The sequence below is a fragment of the Vulpes lagopus genome, chromosome 10 (assembly GCF_018345385.1).
Source record: "Vulpes lagopus strain Blue_001 chromosome 10, ASM1834538v1, whole genome shotgun sequence".
NCBI classification, from domain to species: Eukaryota; Metazoa; Chordata; class Mammalia; order Carnivora; family Canidae; genus Vulpes; species Vulpes lagopus.
The window spans coordinates 15,573,819-15,594,946 of NC_054833.1; the positions used below are offsets into that span (position 1 = coordinate 15,573,819).

General features: G+C 38.4%; 2 protein-coding genes across 2 annotated transcripts in view; one reads left to right on the forward strand and one right to left on the reverse strand.

Annotated features, from left to right (window-relative positions):
- Positions 1 to 21,128, reverse strand: part of SYCP2L (synaptonemal complex protein 2 like) — a 103,237-nt gene that overhangs the window by 46,967 nt on the left and 35,142 nt on the right. Inside the window, exons 16-19 of the mRNA XM_041771204.1 lie at positions 13,993 to 14,138; positions 12,115 to 12,154; positions 11,365 to 11,545; positions 9,693 to 9,722 (exon numbers count right to left, since the gene is read on the reverse strand). Coding sequence (XP_041627138.1) covers positions 9,693 to 9,722; positions 11,365 to 11,545; positions 12,115 to 12,154; positions 13,993 to 14,138 — 397 coding nt within the window. The remainder of the gene's footprint in view (positions 1 to 9,692; positions 9,723 to 11,364; positions 11,546 to 12,114; positions 12,155 to 13,992; positions 14,139 to 21,128) is intronic.
- LOC121500087 (uncharacterized protein NKAPD1-like) lies at positions 19,109 to 20,073 on the forward strand. The gene is given in 2 exon segments (XM_041771543.1): positions 19,109 to 19,626; positions 19,629 to 20,073. Coding segments are annotated over 2 exon segments (879 nt in total). The 5' UTR covers positions 19,109 to 19,148; the 3' UTR covers positions 20,030 to 20,073.

The window sequence follows — 21,128 nt, forward strand, 5'->3', positions numbered from 1 at the left end:
TATTTGAAATGTGTAAAGAACTTACACAACACTAAAAAACCACAAATAATCTGATAAAAAAATTGGCAGAGGACCTGAATAGACATTTTTCCAAGGCAACATACAGATGACCAAAGGTCACATGAAAAGATGCTCAACATCATTCATCATCAGGTAAATGCAAATCAAAACCTTACGTTTGTCAGAATGACTAAAATGAAAAACGCAAGAAATAATTGTTGGTGAGGATGTAGAGAGAAAGGAACCCTTCCTGCACTGCTGGCGGAAATTCAAACTGGTGCAGTCACTGTGGAAAACAGAATGGAAGTTCCTCAAAAACTTAAAAATAAAATTATTAAATTATCCAGAAATTCCGCTACTGGGCATTTGCCCAAAGAAAATGCAAATGCTAATTCTAAAAGATTTAGGTTTATTGCAGCATTATTTATAATAGCCAAATAATGGAAGTAACCCACATCCATTAGTAGACAAATGGATAAAAGAAGTTGTCATATATATCTATACAACAGAATATTACTCGGCCATAAAAAAGAATAAAATCTTGCCATTTGCAACAAGATAGAGCTAGAGAGTATAATGCTAAATGAAATAAGTCAGTCAGAGAAAGACAAATACCATATGATTTTATTCACCTGTGGAACTTAAGAAACAAAGAAAAAAAAGATAACAGACTAGACTCTTAAATACAGAGAACAAACTGGTAGTTGCCAGAGGGGAGCTGAGTTGGAAGATGGGTGAAATAGGTAATGGAGTTTAAGAGTACACTTATTGTGATGAATGCAGAGTAATGTATAGAATTGTTGAATTATATTGTAACACCTGAAACTAATAGTGTATGTTAATTACATTTGAATTAAAAAGTTCATGGATATCACTTCAGATTTCTCAATGCAACTAACTTCTGAAATTACCTCTTGTTAAATTTTGATATAATTTCAAATAATAATACTCACAATTTTCCCAAAAGGCTATGAAGGTACTATTCTCCTTTCCTGTAACATATGTGTGGCAAGGTTGGATTTTCATTATGTACTTAGTGACACCTTAGAGTACCAAACTGAACACAGAAGCAGATATAAGAAACCAGCTGTTTTCTATTAAGCCAGATATGAAAGATATTTGAAAATATGCAAATCAATACAAGTCTTCTCATTAAAATTTTAGTTCTTTTTCATAAAAGTGTTATTTATGTTGACATGCAATAGTTTCATTATCTCTATGAACTATATGAACTAATAAAGTATTTTTAAATATCACATTTAAAGATTTCCATATAGTCACAACTTCAATATAACCCCCACATAAACAAGAGCTCTCTGGTTCCTCTAATTTTTTAAGAGTGTAAAAAAGATCTTGAAACAAAAAGTTTGAGAACTACAGCTTTAGTTGCTACCATATGCTAGGTACTCAAAAAATTCTGGATGAATATATTGAAACATTCTCTTTAATATTTCTTTCCTCCTACTCTCTTTCAACAAACATCCCATAAAGCTTTTATAAGGGCTGATAAGTAATAGACTAGGGCTGGTGACATGAAGTCCCATTGACAGGAATACATATCTTGTCTGGGAAAGCTAAACTCTTTTCTTATTGTCACATCAATGATGAACTAGCAACAGCCATGGTTCACAGTTGGCCAGGTAACCTAGAACTCCTATGAACATCAACAAAGTTTTTTGTGTCAAAGCCTCAAACAGAAAAGAATATGTACACATAAGGATACTGATTGTAGTCTCACAGCTGCTTTGCCAGGATTCTCCAAAGAAAGGGTCTTCTGCTTCCAAAATCCCATGTTAGCTAAGCATTGTCCTTGAGCCACAGGGAGCCTTTCTTCTATCAAGTGTAACAGAATCATTAGATTAAATATTTTTGTTTCAGTTAGATGAAATTTTTGGTTAAAAAGAGAAAAAAAAATCAGTGGAGCACTTGGGATCAGGACCCTTGATCAAGTCCTGAGTCAGGTTCCTGCTGAGCAGGAAGTCTGCTTCTCCTCCTCCCTTTCCCTCTCTGTGAGCTCTCTCTCTCTCTCAATTAAATATAAATCTTTAAAGAATAAAAAAATCAGCTTGCATTCTGAATGGTCACCTTTGAACCTGATATTCTAAATATCTCCCATTGTACTTTCAGAACTTACAGCCTGTTCCACCTGGTTCACTGTTCAACAGTGGCATCACCTGAAAACTAGGAAGTCACTAAACACCTGTCAGCAAAAATGTGGCTAAACCTGGTCATCACAGGAAATCTTCAGAAAAGCATACACAGTAATAAGCATATCATATGTACTAATAACAATAGTAACAATAATAATAGCTAACATTTATTGCTGACTCCATATAGAGCAAACACTGTTCTAAGCCCTTCACAGGTCTTAATTCTTTTAATTATTTACAACCCCATGAAGCAGGTATTAATATTACTGTTTTGCAGATTTCCCTTATCAAATATAAGGTACCATTCACTGAACACTTACTAAAACCCAGGCACTATGCTAAATATATAAAGCCTCTCATTTAATTGTTCCACTTTACAGATGAGAAAACTGAATTCACAAGTGTTAAGTAATGTGTGGTTAGTAAGTGGCTGGAACACAAGTCAAATCATTTACGTGATTCTCAGGCCTCCTTTGGACTCTTGTAATTGCAATTACACCACTGACTTTCCTGGGCCTCTGTCTTGCAGATGGCAGATGTAGGACTTCTCAACTTTCACAATTATGTGAGCTAATTCCTCATAATAATTCTCTTCCTATATATTCATCATATTGGTTCCATTTCCTTGGAAAGCCCTGACTAATAGAAGTACCAACCATGCATATAAGACTACCTGAGGCTGGGAAAAGAACAATTTCAAAGAAAGACAACAAAACAATCCCCAGAACTCAAGGGACTGGGAATAGTTTGTGTTTTTATTAGTCATGGAGAAACCTTTTAACTCATGGAGCATTAGGTATAGTATTCACAAGAATATTGCATCAGTGGTGGGGAAAAATTATCCCTAAATTAGAGCCTGCTTTATTCTCACCTAACAAGGCTTACAAGTAAACCTCAAAAGGATCACTTGGCTTTACAACACTTAAGCCACATCCCAGAACAAAGTACAAAGAATTTACTAGAATACACAAATATCCAATTACTAACCAGGTAGAAACTCACCAATTTTATTGTCAAAACTTACTAGGAATGCAAAAAAGCAGAAAAACATGCATCATGAAAAGGAAAAACCAATCGATTGAAATAAAAAATGTCACAAGAGATAGAACTAACAGGCAAGTATATTAAAACAGTTATGATAACTGTATTCCATAAAGTGAAGAAGGTTGAGGATAGCTTGAAGATGTTAAGGCATTAAAGATGAAAACTTCAAAAAGGACCACTAGAAATGAAAAACAATCTCAGAAGTGACAAGTACACTGAATGGGATTAAGAACAGTTGGAAAAAAAAAAAGAACAGTTGGAAACTGTAGAAGAAAAAATTGGTAAACTCGAAGATATGACAGTAAAAATAATCTAAAACAGAAAAAAATCTGTTATACACATACAATATATGTATAATTGGAAACTTCAGGAGGAAAAGAGGGAAAGACTAATAAATCTTTGAAGAAATAGTGGCCGAGTTTTTCTCTTTAAAATTAAAAAAAATTTTTGATAGAGAGAGAGAGAATGCATGCATGCATGCACACAAGCAGAGGGAGCAGCAGCAGGAATTGGAAAGCAGGCTCCCTGCTGAGCAGGGTATCCAATGTGGGAGCTGATCCCAGGACCCTGGGATCATGATCTAAGCCAAAAGGCGGATGTTTAGCCTACTGAGACACCCAGGCAATCCTCAAATTTTCATTTAATAAAATCTAAAAACCAACATTTCTAAGAAGCTCAACAACCCCTAAGCTGAAAAAAAAAAAAGCGAAAACTATATCAAGTCTCATTACAACCAAATTGCTTAAAATTATTAACAAAAATAAAGTCTGAGAAGCACTCTTAAGGAAAAAAGTCACCTTACATATAAGGGAACAAATATAAGAAATAGACTTCTCAGGGCACCTGGATAGCTCTGTGGTTGAACATCTGCCTTTGGCTCAGGTCGTGATTCCAGGGTCCTGGAATAAAGTCCCAGGTTCCCTGCAGGGAGCCTGCTTCTGCCTCTGTATGTCTCTGCCTCTCTCTGTGTGTCTCTTATGAATAAATAAATAAAATCTTTAAAGAAAACCAAACTTATCATTAGAAATAATCAAGTGAGAAGTCAATGAAGCAAGATCTTTAAATTAATGGGTGTGGGGGGGAGGGACCTATTAGCCCAGAACTCTATACCCAGTGAAAACAGCTTTCAAAAAGTTGAAACAGACTTTATCAGATATGTAAAAGTTGTAAGAATTAATCACCAAGAAATCTTCACAGAATATTAAATCTTTCATGCAAAGCAAAATGATAGCAGATGAAAATTTCTATCTGTACAAAGGATAGGGCAGTAGAAATGGTAAATATGTGGTAAGGCAATGTAAGTTTTGTTATTTCTAAAGTGTTTTAAAATTATAATTATTTTAAAAAGAAATAATAAAATTAGAGGTTAACAACAAATGTAAAAGTAAATTGTATGGTAAAAGTAGCAAAAACTTGGAGTTGTGTTTAAGGGCTTATGTGTAAAGCAATACAATGTTATCTGAAGGTCAAGGGTGGTAAGTTAAACATGTATACACATACACAAACACACACACATATATATATATGTATGAGAGAGAGAGAGAGAGATCATAAAGTAACCACCAAAAAATCCAGAGTTATACCAGATAAACTGACAAAGGAGATAAAATTGAGCCATAAAATATATTCCATTTATCCAAAACACAACAAAAAAAGGAAAAGTGGAACAAAAAACAGACATGACAAATAGAAAGCAAATAACAAAATAATATGATATATATAAATGCAATCATATCAATAATCATATAAAATATAAATGGTCTAAATATCCCAATAGAGAACAGAGACTATCATATTGAGATATAAAGCAAAGCAAAACCAAATGCTGCCTGTCATAAACCTACCTTAAATATATAGACCCAAAAAGGTTAAAAGTAAAATGATGGGGGAAAATATGCCATACTTACACTAATAAAAAGAAAGCAGTAGTGGCCATATTATCATCATACAAAATAGTTTTCAGAATAAAGCTTGCCAGAGGTAATTCTGACATATTTGGTCAACTAATATTTGACAAGGGAGCCAGGAACACTTGATAGGGAAATAGTCTCTTTAACAAGTGATGCAGGAAAATTGGATAACCACATGCAAAAGAGTTACATGGGATCACTCTCACAATACTCACAAATATTAATTCAAATGGATTAATGACTTAAACATAAGACTTGAGATCATTATCTCCTAGGGAAAAAAAAGCACTGGGACTAAGCTTCTTGACATTGGTCTTGGAACAATTTTTCCAAGACTTCAACAATTTTTTATATGTTAACACCAAAAGCAACAAAAGCAAAAATTTTAAAACTTGGACTGCACAGAAGAAAAAATTAACAAAATAAAAATGCAACTTGCAGAAAGGGGGGGGCGTATTTGCAAGTCATATTCTAATAAGGGGTTAATATCAGGGAAGTAAAAATCAAAACCACAATAAGGTATTACCCCATACCTGTTAGAATTCCTACCAAAAGGACAAGAGAGTACAAGTGTTGGTGAGGATGTGGAAGAAAGAAAACTCTGGTGCACTATTATTGGAAATGTAAATTGCACAGCCACTATGGAAAATTAAACAGCATGGAGGTTCCTCAAAATTTAAAGAATCAGCAATTCCACTTCTGGGTATAAATCCAAAGGGAACTAAATCACTGTTGAAAAGATATCTGCATCCTCATGTTCACTGTAGTGTTATTTACAATAGCCAAGATATGGAAACAACTTGTCTATTGGCAGATGAATGGATAAAGAAGATGTGGTGCATAAAAATGCAAATCCTGCAATGCCCGATGACATAGATGGACCTTGAGGATATTATGCTAAGTGAAATAAGTCAAAGACAAATACTATTTGATTTTACTTATATGCGGAATTTTTAAAAGCCCAACATAAAACTGCAACACAAGTGTCCATTGATAGATGAATAAGGAAAATGTGGTGTATATGTACGTGTCACAGCATGTATACATGGTGTATACGTAAAGTATAAAGTACGTATACTTTATGGTTGGAGTATTATTCAACCATTAAAAAAAAACCCTGCCATTTGTAACAACATGGGTGGGCCTAGAGGGTACAATGCTAAGTGCAAGAAGTCAGAGAAACACAAATGCCATATAATTTCACTCCTATGTTGAATTTAAGAAACAAAGAAGGAGACCAAAAGCCAGACTCTTAAATATAAAGAACTGGTGGTTGGCAGAAGGGAGGGAGGTGGGGAGATGAATGCAATAGATAAAGGTGACTAAGAAAACACTTATTTTGATGAGCACTAAGAAATGTATAGAATTGTTGAATCATTATATTGTATTCCTGAACCTAACATGACACTGTATATTAATTGTATTTCAAAAAAACACCACCAAATTCATAGGGAAAAAAACATCAGTTTTGTGGTTACCAGAGGTGGAAGTTGGAAGGTGGTCGGGTAGAGGTGGTCAAAAAGTGGATGAAACAAAGTGTGGATGACAACACATCTGTTCACAGCAGTGGTTTACTAAATATTTTATGCCCACTATTGAGACCTGAAAAGATTCCTTTCAACATGTAACTGCTCATGACAATATACCTGGTCACCCAAGAGCTCTGGTGGAGATGAACAGCAAGATGAATGTTGTTTCATGACTTCTAAGAGAATCCATTCTGCAGCCAATGGATCAAGGAGTCATTTCGACTTTCAGGTCTTATTTAAGAATATATTTCATAAGGCTATGGCTGTCATGGATATTGATTCCTCTGATGGATCTGGGAAAAGTCCATTGAAAAACTTCTATAAAGGATTCACCATTCACTAGATGCCAGTGAGAACATTCATGATTCATGGGAAGAGGCTAAAATAACAACATTAAGAGGAGTTTAGAAGAAGTCAATTCCAACCCTCATGGATGACTTTGGAGGGTTCAAGATTCTAGTGGATAAGTAACTGCAGATGTGGTGGAAATAGCAAGAGAACTAGAAGTGGGGCTTGAATATGGGGCTGAACTGTTGGAATCTCACGACAAAACTTGAACAGATGAGGTGTGGCTTCTCATGGATGAGCAAAGAAAGTGGTTTTCCAAGATGGAATCTACTCATGTTGAAGATGTTATGAAGATTGTTGAGATGACAACAAAGGACTTAGAATGTCACATAAACTTAATAATGCAGGCAGGGTTTGGGAGGATTGACTCAAACTTTGAGATAAGTTATACTGGGAGTAAACTGCTACTAAAGAGCATCTCATGCTACAGAGAAATTGTTCATGAAAGGAAGTGTCGATTAATATGGAAGACCTCATTTGTTGCCTTATCTGAAGAAATTGCCACAGTCACCCCAACATCAGCAACCACCCCTCCGACCAGTCAGCAGCCATCAACATGGAGGCAAGAGCCTCTACCAGCAAAAAGGTAATGACTCACTGAAAACTCAGTGAGAAATAGGTTATTGCTACCAATATATATATATATATATATACATATGGTCCTAAGGCCTCATGGTTCAAAAGTAGCATGTATCCAGGGTGGAGTAGGGGAGGACAGCATCATTCTGGAGGTCTCCACCACCACAGATCTCCATCTCTGGGGGGTGTGTCCAGAGCTGGACGGATGTGGCTAAGAGCCAGCCATGGCAGGTAGCTGTCCAATGTTCTGTAGTACCCTGTTCTCTGGAGGCTGTCTGACTCCTTTTGGCTCGTGGATGATGGCTCCTATGCAGACAGGTCTAAGGCTGGCTCCAAAGTGTTCTGGGCTCCAGATGAGTGGCTGTGTTGAGGGCAGGTGTGGTTCAGTAGCCCACACAGACTAGAAAGTAGTTCCCAGTTATACATATATACATATATATATATATTCAGTGCGCCTAACAGGATGCTACTGCATACTTAATAGATTACAGTAATAATGTAATCATAATCTCTGTATGCACTGGGAAGCCAAAAATTCATTTGACTTGCTTTATTGCAACATCCCCTTTATTGTGATCTGGAACTGAATTTGCAGTATCTCCAAGGCGGGCATGTACACGGTCCAGAAACAGACCGACATACATATCGTCAATTGATTTCTTCAAAGGTTCCAGGAAAATCCAATACAGGAAAAAATAGTTGTTGCAATAAATGATCTAAAGTAATTGGACAGCCATATGAAGGAAAGAAAATTGAAGGGAGGGTGGGAAGAGAAAGAAGGAAAAAAAAAAAAAAACCTCAACCCTTACTTCACACAATATATAAAAATTAACATAAAATGGTCCATAACTGAATAAGATCTAAAACTATAAAACTCCTAGAAGAAAATGTAGGGGAAAAGGAAATGTAGGGAAATTGATCATGAGTTTTGCCTGAGATTGCTTTCTTTCTTTCTTTTTTTTTTTTTTTTTAAAGATTTTATTTATTCATTCATGAGAGAGAGAGAGAGGCAGAGACACAGGCAGAGGGAGAAGCAGACTTCCACGTGGGAGCCTGATGTGGGACTCGATCCCAGGACTCAAGGATCACGCCCCAGGCTGAAGGCAGGCACTAAACCGCTGAGCCACCCAGGAATCCCATTGCCTAAGATTTCTTAAGCACATCACAAAAAAAAAAAAAAAAAAAAAGTATAAAGTATAAACGAAAAAAAAAAATCAATTGGAAACAAATCACTTGAGCTTAATAAAAATTAAGAACTTTTATTTTTTAAAGACACTGTTAAAATTAAACCAATGTTTTCTAGGGATACATCCTTGAGTAAGTTCTGTTGTTCTCATGTCCTTCTTTAGCAAATGGAGGTAAAAATAATACATTTCTTAGGGATATGGTGAAGACTAATATATGGAACTGAATGCATTTAGTAAAGGATATTGGGTGTCTAACAAAAATAAGCATGAAAGCAAAAAAAAAAAAAAAGACAAAAATGGGGATCCCTGGGTGGCTCAGCAGTTTAGCACCTGCCTTTGGCCCAAGGCCTGATCCTGGAGTCCTGGGATCGAGTCCCACGTCAGGCTCCCTGCATGGAGCCTGCTTCTCCCTCTGCCTGTGTCTCTGCCTGTCTCTCATGAATAAATAAATCTAAATAAATAAATAAATAAATAAATAAATAAATAAATAAATAAATAAAATGTAAGCCAAAGATAGGGAGAAAATACATGTAAAACATATCTAATAAAGGACTTGTGTGTAGAATAAAGAACACTTAAAGCAAATAATCCATTTTTAATAGTGAAAGATTTGAAGATGTAGAATGATATAAAATAAACACATGAAAGGATGCTCAACACCATTAGTCGTTACAGAAATGCAAATAAAAACCACAATGAAATATCACTATACTTTCACTGGCATGGCTAAGATTAAAAAGACTAACATTAGCAAGTAGTAGTAAGAATGTGAGCAACTAGAACTCTCAACGACTGTTGGTGGGAATGTTAAATAATTTAACTACTTTAGAAAAACTTTTGGCAGTGTTTTTGTTTTGGGGCTTTGGGGGAAGTTAAATGTATACCAAGAATGATCCAGTCATTCCACTTCTATGTATTTACTCAAGAGAAAATATGCATCCATACCAAGACTTATACACGATCTCAAGTGCTTTACTTATAACAAAAAACTGGGAACTCAAATAGCCATCGACGGGTGAATGGATCAACAAGTTGTGGTATATCCATGAAGGAAGTATTTACTTGGCAATACAGAAAAATTAACTATTGATACACACAATATGGATAAATCTTAAAATAATTATGCTGAATGAACGAAGCTGGTAGAAAAAAGTGCATATTCTTTTATTCCATTTATATCAGATTTTTTTTTAACTGCAAACCCATCTATCATGGCAAAAAGCAAATCCGTGATTGTAAGGGGCATGTGGATGAGAGAAAAGGCAGGAGAAAAGGATTTCAAAGGGGCAAGAGCATCTTGGAGATGATGGATATGTTCATTATCTCGACTGTGCTGATGGCCTAGGTGTAGACACATGTCAACACTCAAATTGCATGCTTTAACTATGTACATTTTATTCCAGTTGTCTCTTTCAATAAAGCTATAAAAAATTACTTGTCCTATGACCTATTCTTCATAGGCCTCCACAGAAAAGCAGGAAATTAATGCCAGGTGATACATGTTTCCTGGTTAGGGAAAAATACACCACCCCACAGATCACTGGGGGTATAATGGTAGAGATCTACAGGTCAGGAGAACATCCCAGCACTGCTCAAATCATTCTACAGAAAACTGTATGCAATGTTCTCTCCTCCTGTGGGGTGTGGCCAGATGCACAAAAGATGGAAAGTCCAGACATTTGATTTATACACTAACCAGTCATATTAATAGCAATCAACATGGTTTATTAATTTTCAAAATTTCATACCTAGATTTGTCATTTAATTTAGGGTTCGGACTTCTTACTGATGGTTCTTGTAAATCTGAAGAATGTTCATGTTCTGCAGTGACTTCCAGTCATGAAAATTAAAAACAAAAATTGTTGAGCTTCCCAAGTAAACATACTACTCAGGTCTTACAATAGATTTTTTTTAAAAGTTTACCTTGTTGTAGGTCATCCAGTATCAATTTTTCAGGTGAACTATCTACTGTATTTGTTTGCTGTAGAAAAAAAAATTATGGTGACTTTGAAAATTTTTTTGGAGTTTTATTTTCCACTTCCAAAGAAAGCATTTCAGCATTTCTGCTAAATACTAAGATACCAGGCTTTTTATTCATTAGAATTGGCTCCTGATGGCTGTTGGCTATTCCAAAAAATTGATGTCTGCCCTCAGGAGATGATTTCTCAGCACCAAAAACACTATCATTCTGTATAAGGTCCAGGTGATTAAGTAGAAGAAAGTGAGGACTTGTCTGAGGACCTGCATATGCCAAGCAGTATATCAGGATTAAAAACAAAATGCACATATAGTATCTAAGAGGGCTACAATATGAACCGGCTATCACCCCCATTCTACAGAAGAGAAGCCTCAGACCGAGTGATATTAATTTTCCCAAATTCCTATATCTAGTAAGTGAAAACCAGATCTGGCTCCAAACATTAGATTCTTTTCCTTCTGTCTTGTTCTCCAGGATTCCAAGTGAGGGAATGAGGCAGAGCCAGCCAAGTCACACGTTCCATGGAAAAGCCAAGTTGTGTGAAAGAAGAGAACACATAAACTTGCAGGCAAAAGTAATCTAAAGGAGATGATGGCCCAAAAAAATGGAGAAATAGTTGGGCAGGGAAAAAAAATAGACTATAAGCCTGGAGAGGTGGCGTCCACCTGCCAGCATCCTGGTGGACACAGTTCAGAATCTTGTACCCAGCATCCCGTACTCACGACAGGCTCAGGCTGGTCATTTAAGGGGAGAGTTATTGGGCTGTGGTCATCTCCGGCACTCGTTAACTCCGCCAGCCTGGTGGAGTCTTCTGTTTGGTCTATACAAGAGAGAAAAGAGCATTAACACTGGTAACAATAACCAGGACCATGGTGAACTCACTCTCCAATTGCTCTTCCTGGGACCACACGCTGCAAGTACATCACCATCTACTGATAAAAGCTGGTAATTACATCCTGCATCAAATCTGTCCCAAATCTTTGGGCTCTTTGAGGAACAACTTTGGATGTCTCCTGATAGGTAAGGGATCTGTCAGCTTTGGGTCAGGGTCAGCTTTGTGGGTAGCCAGGCCCTTCCATGCCCTCATCTTCTGCCTCCAGCCACACCTATTATTTTTTTCTCCCTTGTCATTTCCAATTGGTCCACAAGACAATGTATTGGGTAGGGGAAATGATTCTTGGCGGCCAGCAACTTTGTTCTCTAGATATAATGGTGTATTTATTACTCTTACAGGACCACAGGGTTTCAATGACCTCTTCCAAGTAAGATTTTAGCCCAGGACCCCGGGATCATGACCTGAGCCAAATCAACCACTGAGGCACCCAGGCGCCCCTCTGAATTCCCTTCAAAAACAATGATAAAAACCTTACCAGAAAGTTTCCAGCTTACCAGAAAGTTCTGAGAAGCTTCTTGTCTGATGGGGCAACATCTGAAATACAAGCCAAGATCCGCATGACTTTGAAAAGGGTAAACTCTTAAAATTTTGGTTAAAGAAAACTTAACACTCATAACATAGCAAACAAATTAGAAGTTAGTCTTCCGTTTGTCCTCCTTTGAAGGATAATGTTAGTGTTTCCACCTCTAACCCCCTTCCCTCCAGAACTAGCTCTGGCTGACCACCTCCCTACTCTCACTCACTCCATCCTCCTGTCCTCACAGCCTCTCCTTCTGACCCAAGTCTGACTCCTTGTTACCTTCCAACTCTTGCTTCACTCTTAGACAACCCCACAGGAGGAGTCCACAGCGAGTTCCTTTCAACCCTACTCCTTCCTCACAAGGGCCTCACAGTCCCCCAACTTAATCACACGCAAACCTTAATTCTACCCCCAAAACATTTTATTCATTTGGGGAGATGTGGAAAGGCATATTATTCTGATGGTTTTCATTAAGTAAAGGCAGATTTAGAGTGTTGAGTCAGGCAGGGAGGCTCAGGAGACAAGTTCAGCAAAATAAGGCCATTTTTGTTTTAGGCTGACGTCTTAACCTAAAGTCAGCATGTCATAAAGAGTCATAAGGTCTGACTCATGGAGGACTCCACTCCCTCTGGCAGTAAAAGGCAAAGAAGCCATTCTTAAAATTGCTCCTTGTAGGTAGTCTCACAACCCAAAGAAAATGGGAAAACTTCTGCCCAGCATAAATGATAAGCCCAAATTTAAAAAACACAGAATTTTTGTCAGGGCAGAGAGGGGTCCTCTTCCTCATCTGGGAGGGGAGACTACTTGCTTGTCTGTGAAGTAGCTCCTTTCTTACTTCTAGACTTAATAAATCTTTGTCCCCTTCTCAAATGGCTTGCTCTGAAATTCTTTGCCCCACGAAGCCAAGAACCCTCTTGGTGAGGAGCTGGAGGCCCTCATCCCAGGGGAGGGGCTTCAGCCCATAGAGCATGAATGTTGGGCCAATTAATATGTAACATGATACAAGAGGTATTTTTTTTTTTATTAAGTGATTGATTCTACTCTACTTCTCATCCATGAAATGATCTTTTCATGAGGTGAGTCTTTGGAAGCTCTACCGCAGTAGAGTATATAAAATGGCTTTACAGTATCTAAGATGTCTTCATATAAAACTCAAGGCCAAAAGTTGCCCTCAGCTTCCTCCCTCAGGTCTCTGACCTCTTAGAGTTCAACCTTCTAATGGCCACTACCACAGATCTTAGATCTTTTTGTCACAGATGTCTTTGGCTCTGCTTGCTGTATGTGATAGAGGAAGGCACTGTGCTCTTATATATATATCAGGACACATTATAGTCAGTGATACTGAGGCACAGACCATTTCACCCTAAGACCAGGAAACATAACTTAGAATAAACTCCCTAAGAGAGGCTATTTCTAGTGAATCTCCTCAATTCTCAAGGGTCACAGTGGGGAGGAGGTGGAGGGAGAGAAGGAAATGGTAAGAAACCCACAGCAAGTATCCTTAAAACTTCAGAAACAAACAAACAAACAAAAAAACCAAAGAACAAAACTTCAGCAAGAATGTGGTGAGGTGGTTATGTTATCCTAGAAAGTTTAGAAAGTTTTCTACTGTTCATAATAAATGTAATAAAGCATTTAGAGGCACAAAAAGGCTTTGGGTCCTACATAAGGCAATGATATATGAAAAAGAACTGATATTAGAACACAGATTTCTCAACTCTCATTACATGCTATTCCAAAGATCAAGCTATCCACTTGAGCAAAGGTTCACATCAATATCCAACAAGGAAGTTAGAGACAAGAAAACATACTAAAACATTTTCAAATACTCAAGAAGAACTAAATCTGCCACCTGTTTGTCTTCTCCTAAAGCTTCAATGGAAGTCTGTGATATGTTGAATTGCAAATCAAAATGGATTTCTATTTTCATCACTTCTTTGTTGCCAACATTAATAGGCTTCTTGAGGAAAATGATGAGGATCTTCATATTTTCTGTTTCTAACAAAAAAAAGTTATGCAATTGCATATCAACAAAGAATCTTAAAATTTTTAAGTATAAATAACTGCACTGAGATATTTGTCAGCAGTTCAGATTTTTCTGCGATAAGCTGAAACTGTATTAAATAAAGTTACTTTGAAATTATTTTTAGATGCACATTGTTGAGTGTTTATACAAATACAATATGACTATGTGATCTTGCAAAGATAGAAGTAACTTACTTTAGCAGCAAAGCAATGGAGATGGTTTTGACTTCTTGAATGCAATCTGAATTTTAAAGAGTATTTTAATACAACACTTTCAACTGCAGCAGGTATTTTACACTTAAACACATTACTCATTAAACACAACACTCATTCTCATTCTTTCAGATCTCACTCCTAAAAACTCAAAATAAAATTCACTATTCCCCATATGCAAAAATGGAATAATCTTCCTTAATCTCAATAGACTCCACTTAAGGAGGAGGCACCTGTATCTCAGACGACAACCTCCTTGAGGGCCTCCTACCAGGAGATCAACTCTCTACTGACAAACAGCAATTGGTTTTAGAAAACAGTTTAGACCAAAATTCACAAGGAGTTCAAGGATAAGCCATAGTAACTACAAGCTGAGTCACAAGTAGCAGAAGGGAAAAAAAGAGTAAGCTGCCTGAGAGAACAAGCAAAACTAAAGGTCACAAATTGAGGAGAATGAGGAGAAGAGTGAGACACACTTGGGTCTGGATCTGTGGCCACTCAACACCTAAAACATGGTTAGTGCAAACTGACATGTGCGATAAGCATAAAACACATCAACCAGTTTGTGAAGACTTCACAAGAAAAAGAGAAGGCCGAGTATCTCACTTTTTATAGTGATATGTTAAAATGTTAATATTTAGGACATATTGGGTGGAATACAATATATGTTGAAATTGATCTATTTTTTACCTTTTTATCAGGCTACTATAAAATTTTAAATGTGTGGCTGACTCAATGGTACCACACATCCCACCCTTGCATTCTCCCACAGACCTGCTCACTCCAATATTCCTTTGGCTTGACCCCACACAAGGAGGTATCACAAGTCTGGCAGTGTGCAAGCAGCCTCAACAGGAACCACCACCAGTCCAAAGTGACTCCTGCTCTAGGGAGAGAGAAAGATAACCACATATGCCAATCCCACTGTGGGGCCACCCATGATGGGGATGGGAAACAGACATCTAGTCTGACTGCAGGCCCACCCACCAGTAAAGGCTTCTTAGGAAAAGGAAAATATAGGGAAAGTGCCCTGCAGTTTGGTACTAGGCCATTTTACAAACCCCTGGTCTGACTCAACTCAAGGCCAAGATGGCCTCAGATAGGCCCACTAAAAACACAGGGATCAAACTCTGCCACAGCAGGCACTGAGAGCCACTGAAGACACCTGGACTGAAGGCTTAGCCACAATAATAGGACACATGTGACAAATAAAGGGGATACTCGGGAAGTATCAGATTCTCGTGAACGGGGGGCATTGCACTGCAGGACCTCTTCTTCTTTTTTTTTTTTTTTTTTTTGTTTTTTTTTTTTTGTTTGTTTGTTTTTTTAGGACCTCTTCTTCATAAGGCCACTACTTTCCAGAGCAGGAAACACAGTTACTTTCCTAACACAGAGAAATGGACACAGAGAGTTAGACAAAATGAGGTTACAGAGGAATAGGTCTCATATGAAAGAATAAGATTATAGCAAAAGAGCTAAATGCAACAGATAAGTAATATTCCTGATAGAAAAGATAAAGTAATGATCATAAAGATACTCCCAGGATTTGAGAAAAGAGTGGAAGACCTCAGTGAGACCATCAACAAAAAGAATACAACCAATTGGAGATGAAGACCTCAGTAACTGAAGTGAAAAATACACTATATGGAATAAATAGTAGACTAAAAGAAGCAGAATAGAACAGTGACCTGGAAAACTGAGTAATAGAAAGCAATCAAGCTGAACAGGAGAGAAAAAAAAATAGTAAAAAAATGAAATAGACTAAAGGAACTCAGCAATACCACCAAGTGTAACAACATTCACGTTATAGGGATCCCATAAAGAGAAAAGAGAAAAGGGGGCACAAAATCTATTTGAAGAAATATTGCTAAAAATTTCCCTAATCTGGGGAAGGAAACATATCTGGAGCCAAGAGGTATAGAGTCACTGACAAAATCAACCCAAGGGGGTCCACAACAAGATACATAATTAAAATGGCAAAAATTGGTGATAAAGAGAATTTTAAAAGCAGCAAGGGGAAACAGTTACATACAAAGGAAACCCCATAAGGCTATCAGCTGATTTTTCAGCAGAAACTCTGCAGGCCAGAGAAAGTGGCATGATGTATTCAAAGTGCTAAAAGAAAAATCTCTCAACCAAAAATACTCCATCCAGCAAGGCTATCATTCAGAGTAGATAGAGATAAAAGAATTTCCCAGAAACAAAAGTTAAAGGAATTCATGACCGCTAAAACAGCCCTACAAGAAATGTTAAGGACTGAGTGAAAGGAAAGACCACAAGTAAGAGTAAGAAAAGTGGGAAACACAAAATTAGTAAAATCAAGTACATCTATAAAAACAAGTCAAGAGATTCACAAAACAAATGGATGTTAAGTATGATGCCATATCCCTAAAATAAGGAGGGGAGAGGAGTAAAGAATGGATTCAAACATAAGTAACCATTACCTTTACTATATGCATACGATGTTATAAACCTAATGGTAACCACAAATTGAAACCCAATAATAGATTTATAAAAAAAAATAAATAAAGAGAAAGGAATCCAAGCATATGCTTCAAAAAAAGCCAGGAAACTGTGAGAGAAAAGAGGAAGAAGGGAACACAAAACTACATAAACCACCGTAAAACAAGCAACAAAATCACAATAAGTACATACCTATCAGTGATTACTTTGAATGTAAATGGACTAAACACTCCAATCAAAAAGAGGGCGACAGAATGGATAAAACAGCAAGACCCATCTATATGCTGCCTACAAGAGATTCATTTTAGACCTAAGGACACATGCAGATTAAAAGTGAAGGGGTAGAACAGCACTTATCACACAAATGAATGTGAAAACAAAGCTGGGGTAGCAGTACTTCTTTTTGACAAAATAGATCTTCAAACAAAGACTTGCTCTGTCTGCACTCTGCTGTGACCTCCTCATGTGGCCCCTGGAGGAGCACTGGGTACTTCCTCCAGGATCTGAGGAATGAGGTTATGAACAAACACTGCTGACAAAAGATGGTGGTGGAATAGGAGGACCTTAGGCTTGTCTCACCCCACAAACACAACTAGATAACTATCCAATCATCCTCAATACCCCCCCCCCAAGTCAGCCTGAAGATGGACAGAACAAACTCCACAATGAAGGGAAAGAAGAGATCACACTGAAGAAGGTAGGAAACAGGGAGGGATGGTTTAGGGGAGACATGGATCCTTGTGCTGTGGAGGGGAAGGGAGGGATCCATGGTCTTATGAAGGGCAAGAGAGAGGAGCACACAGGAATAATACATAAGGGAGCATCCAAGGAGGCCATTTCCCCTAAAGTCACTGGCTTGGAAAGTGAGATAGGCTGAATTTTGCGAGGTCATGCAACCAGCTTGGCCGGGATAGAGCCCTGAGGGCATGGATTGCTTCTGGAGAGAGGCAGGAAAACAAGCTGGGGGGGGGGGGCAGGTAGCATGGAAAGAGCAATATGAAAAATGCCCAGAGCCCAGAGGAGGGAAATTCTTCTCAGAGTGTCTTCCTGAAAGGCAGTGTTCATGGAGATACCTCTCTGGGAACAAAAGAGCTGGCTGGCACCATTTCTCTTCCCTGCCCTTTGGCATAAGCACAGTGCCAACATATTCTTTCCCATTCCTACAGCCACTGCCCCCTATTCATCCCCTACTCCTACCCCTCCCACTCCCCCTCCCCCTCCTCCTCCTCTCCCCCTTTTCTTCCTTCCACTCCTCTACTCCTCCCTCCCCCATTTCCACCTCTTTGTCCCCTCTGACCCTTATACCTAACTAGAGAGAGAACAAGAAATGAAGTCCAAAGCCAGCAGAATGAAGGAAATAAAGATTAGAGCAGAAATAAATGATATAGAAACTACAAAAACAATGAAACCAGTAGCTGGTACATTTCAAGATTTAGGAAAAGTGATAAAACCCTAGGTCAGACTTACCACAAAGAAAAGAGAAAGGACCCAAATAAAATCACAAACAAGAAAGGAGAAATAACCAACACCATAAAAATACAAATCGATTATAAGAGAATATTATTAAAAATGATATGTCAACAAATTGGACAACCTGGAAGAAATTGATAAATTTCTAGGAACAGAAACTACCAAAACTGAAACAGGAAGAAATAGAAAACTCGAACAGACCAATAAACAGCAAAAAAAAAAAAAAAAAAAAAAAAAAAGAATCAGTAATCAAAAAGCACTCCCTAAAAAGTCCAAGGCCAAAAGGCCTCACAGGTGAATTTTAACAAACATTTAAGTAGTTCAGGCCTAGTGTTCTCAAACTATTAAAAACAAAAACAAAAACAGGCAAACTTCCAAGTTCATTGAAAACACTGATGGAAGAAATTGAGGACGACACAAAGAAACAGAAAGACGTACCTTGTTCATGGATTGGAAGAACAGATATTGCCCAGACCGATTCCTCCCCGCCAGTCCCCGCCACGCGAGGCTGCGCGCACGGTGTGGGTGTGCTTGTGTGTGTCTGTACGGGGAGGGCGTTGGGAGGGAAGGTTACCCGGAGCTCCTGGCCGCTGGGGGCAGGGGTCCTGGTGACAGAGACGGCGGGCTGGGGGAGAGGCAGCCGCGGCCTGGGCCACGGCGGAGGGCACAGGAACCGGTGGGAAGGCTGCGTTTTCACGAAGGACTCGGGTGAAGCTGCAGAGCTGCTCTGAGCCCTGACCCCTTGGCTTCCTGGGTCGGAGGAGATGTTGTAACGGAGTGGCTCTTCGTCCCACACTAGCAAGATGCCTGATTTCCTCAGGACCGAGGGATTGAAGAATGTCCCGTGTTCCACTGGGGAAAGTCCTCCTGAGGAATGTCATCCGGCACACAGATGCTCACAATAAGATTCAGGAGGAATCCGATATGTGGAAAATAAGAGAACTGGAGAAACAGATGGAAGATGCTTACCGGGGTACCAGGAGGAAAATGTTACCCAGTAGTTCAAGCCGGATGCGTAGTGATGGTTTTGATGAAGAAAGTCAAAGAGACCATTGGAGGCCAAAGAATGAAATTTCTGGGGCACTAGAAGATGATTTTCTTAAGGCTAAATCCTGGAACAAGAAGTTATATGATTATGAAGCTAATATGCCAGACAGATGGGGTCACAGTGGTTATAAAGAGTTATACCCTGGAGAATTTGAAACAGACAGTGATCAGCAAGATATTACCAATGGAAAAAAAACATCTCCTCAAGTAAAATCATCTACCCACGAGTCTCACAAACACAAGAAGTCAAAGAAATCCCACAAAAAAAAAGCAGAAAAAAAAGTCACACAAAAAAACAGAAGAAAAGCAAAAAAGAAGCCGCAGATATAACAGCAGATTCCTCAAGTGAGTTCTCGGAAGAAACCGGGACTTCTAGTACCAGGAAAAGGAAACAACCACATAAGCGCAAGAAAAAATCCAGGAAAAAGTCTCTCAAAAAATCTGCTTTATTCTTGGATGCAGAAAGTGACACTTCCCAATCGGATGATTCTGCATCCAGCAGTTCTGAGGAAGGTGAGGAAAGAGAGACTAAGAAAACCAAAAGGAAAAAGAGCGAGAAAAATGTTCACATCCCTCTAGTTAACAATGAAATACAAGAGAGGACAAATAAACGCACAAATTGGAAAGTGGCTACAGATGAAAGGTCTGCAGAGAGTTCAGAGGAGGACTAGATGAGGAGGAGACATTCTCCATTTCCCGTCTGACTGGTTACTTACAGCTCCTCCACCTTGGGGTTCTGCTGGTGGCTAGTCCCAGCACAGGGGCCCTGAGGTCAGAGCTGTCCTGTGTCATCTACATACGTTCTGACAGACTTCTTGTCTTCTATTTTGGCCTGTTAAACTTGATCCTCTTACTGTTAATAGGGAATCTGGTATTTTGTTATGAAGTTTTCTCGAAGAGATTATTTTTTGCAATTAATCACATTTAAGGTAGAGTGCATATACAGCAAATTAAAGGACCCAGAAGGCTGAATCCAATAACAACCTGGGTACACTAATTGGGATGTTGAATCCGGGGAAAGCAAGGGCTGGGATCAAGAGGTGGATTGGAACTGGTGCTGTGTAGAATGTTGTAAGGGAACATCGTGTTGCTGTTTATATAGGTGCCACAACTTGACCTTTTTTGTCTTCAGCCTTGGTGCTTTGATCTTTCTGTATTTTGGCCTCATAGATGTGGTCCAGCTTATTTAATGAGAAGATGAGTATAAGAGCAAAACATTTTTCCTTCATGATAACATCCATAGATGGCTGTTAGGAGTCTAGGGTTTCTGTCAAGTTTCCCTGCTGGACAGGGTCCATAGCTACACTCACTATATCCCTAAACATAGTAATTGGTATAGTAAATGGTTTTCTACTTCCATTGCTGTATATCGCCTAAATGGACTTGTGTTCAAAATTATTTCTTTAGTTATCTTGGGGAAGTCCTCAACCAAATGGGATAAAATTAGGAATTAGTCATGCTCATGGTGCTCTGAACAGGATTCAGGGTAGCAATTGCCAATTTAAATATTTGTTCATTTCTAAATCTATTAATGAACTTGAGATTTTCCCTGAAACTAGGTCGAATCAGTTCCAAAGTGAAACAGGCTTCTCAGGGACGCACCTACTTCTTCCCAGTCTGCCTTCTGATTAAAGCACCAAGCAGAGACCATAGTATTTCCCTTTGCTATATACTGTGATCCCTACTGTTAAATCCTAAGAAACCAAAATGTCACGGAGAAAAGGCTGGCAGAACACAAGTGGATTTGTTCATTATGACAGGATATCAAGT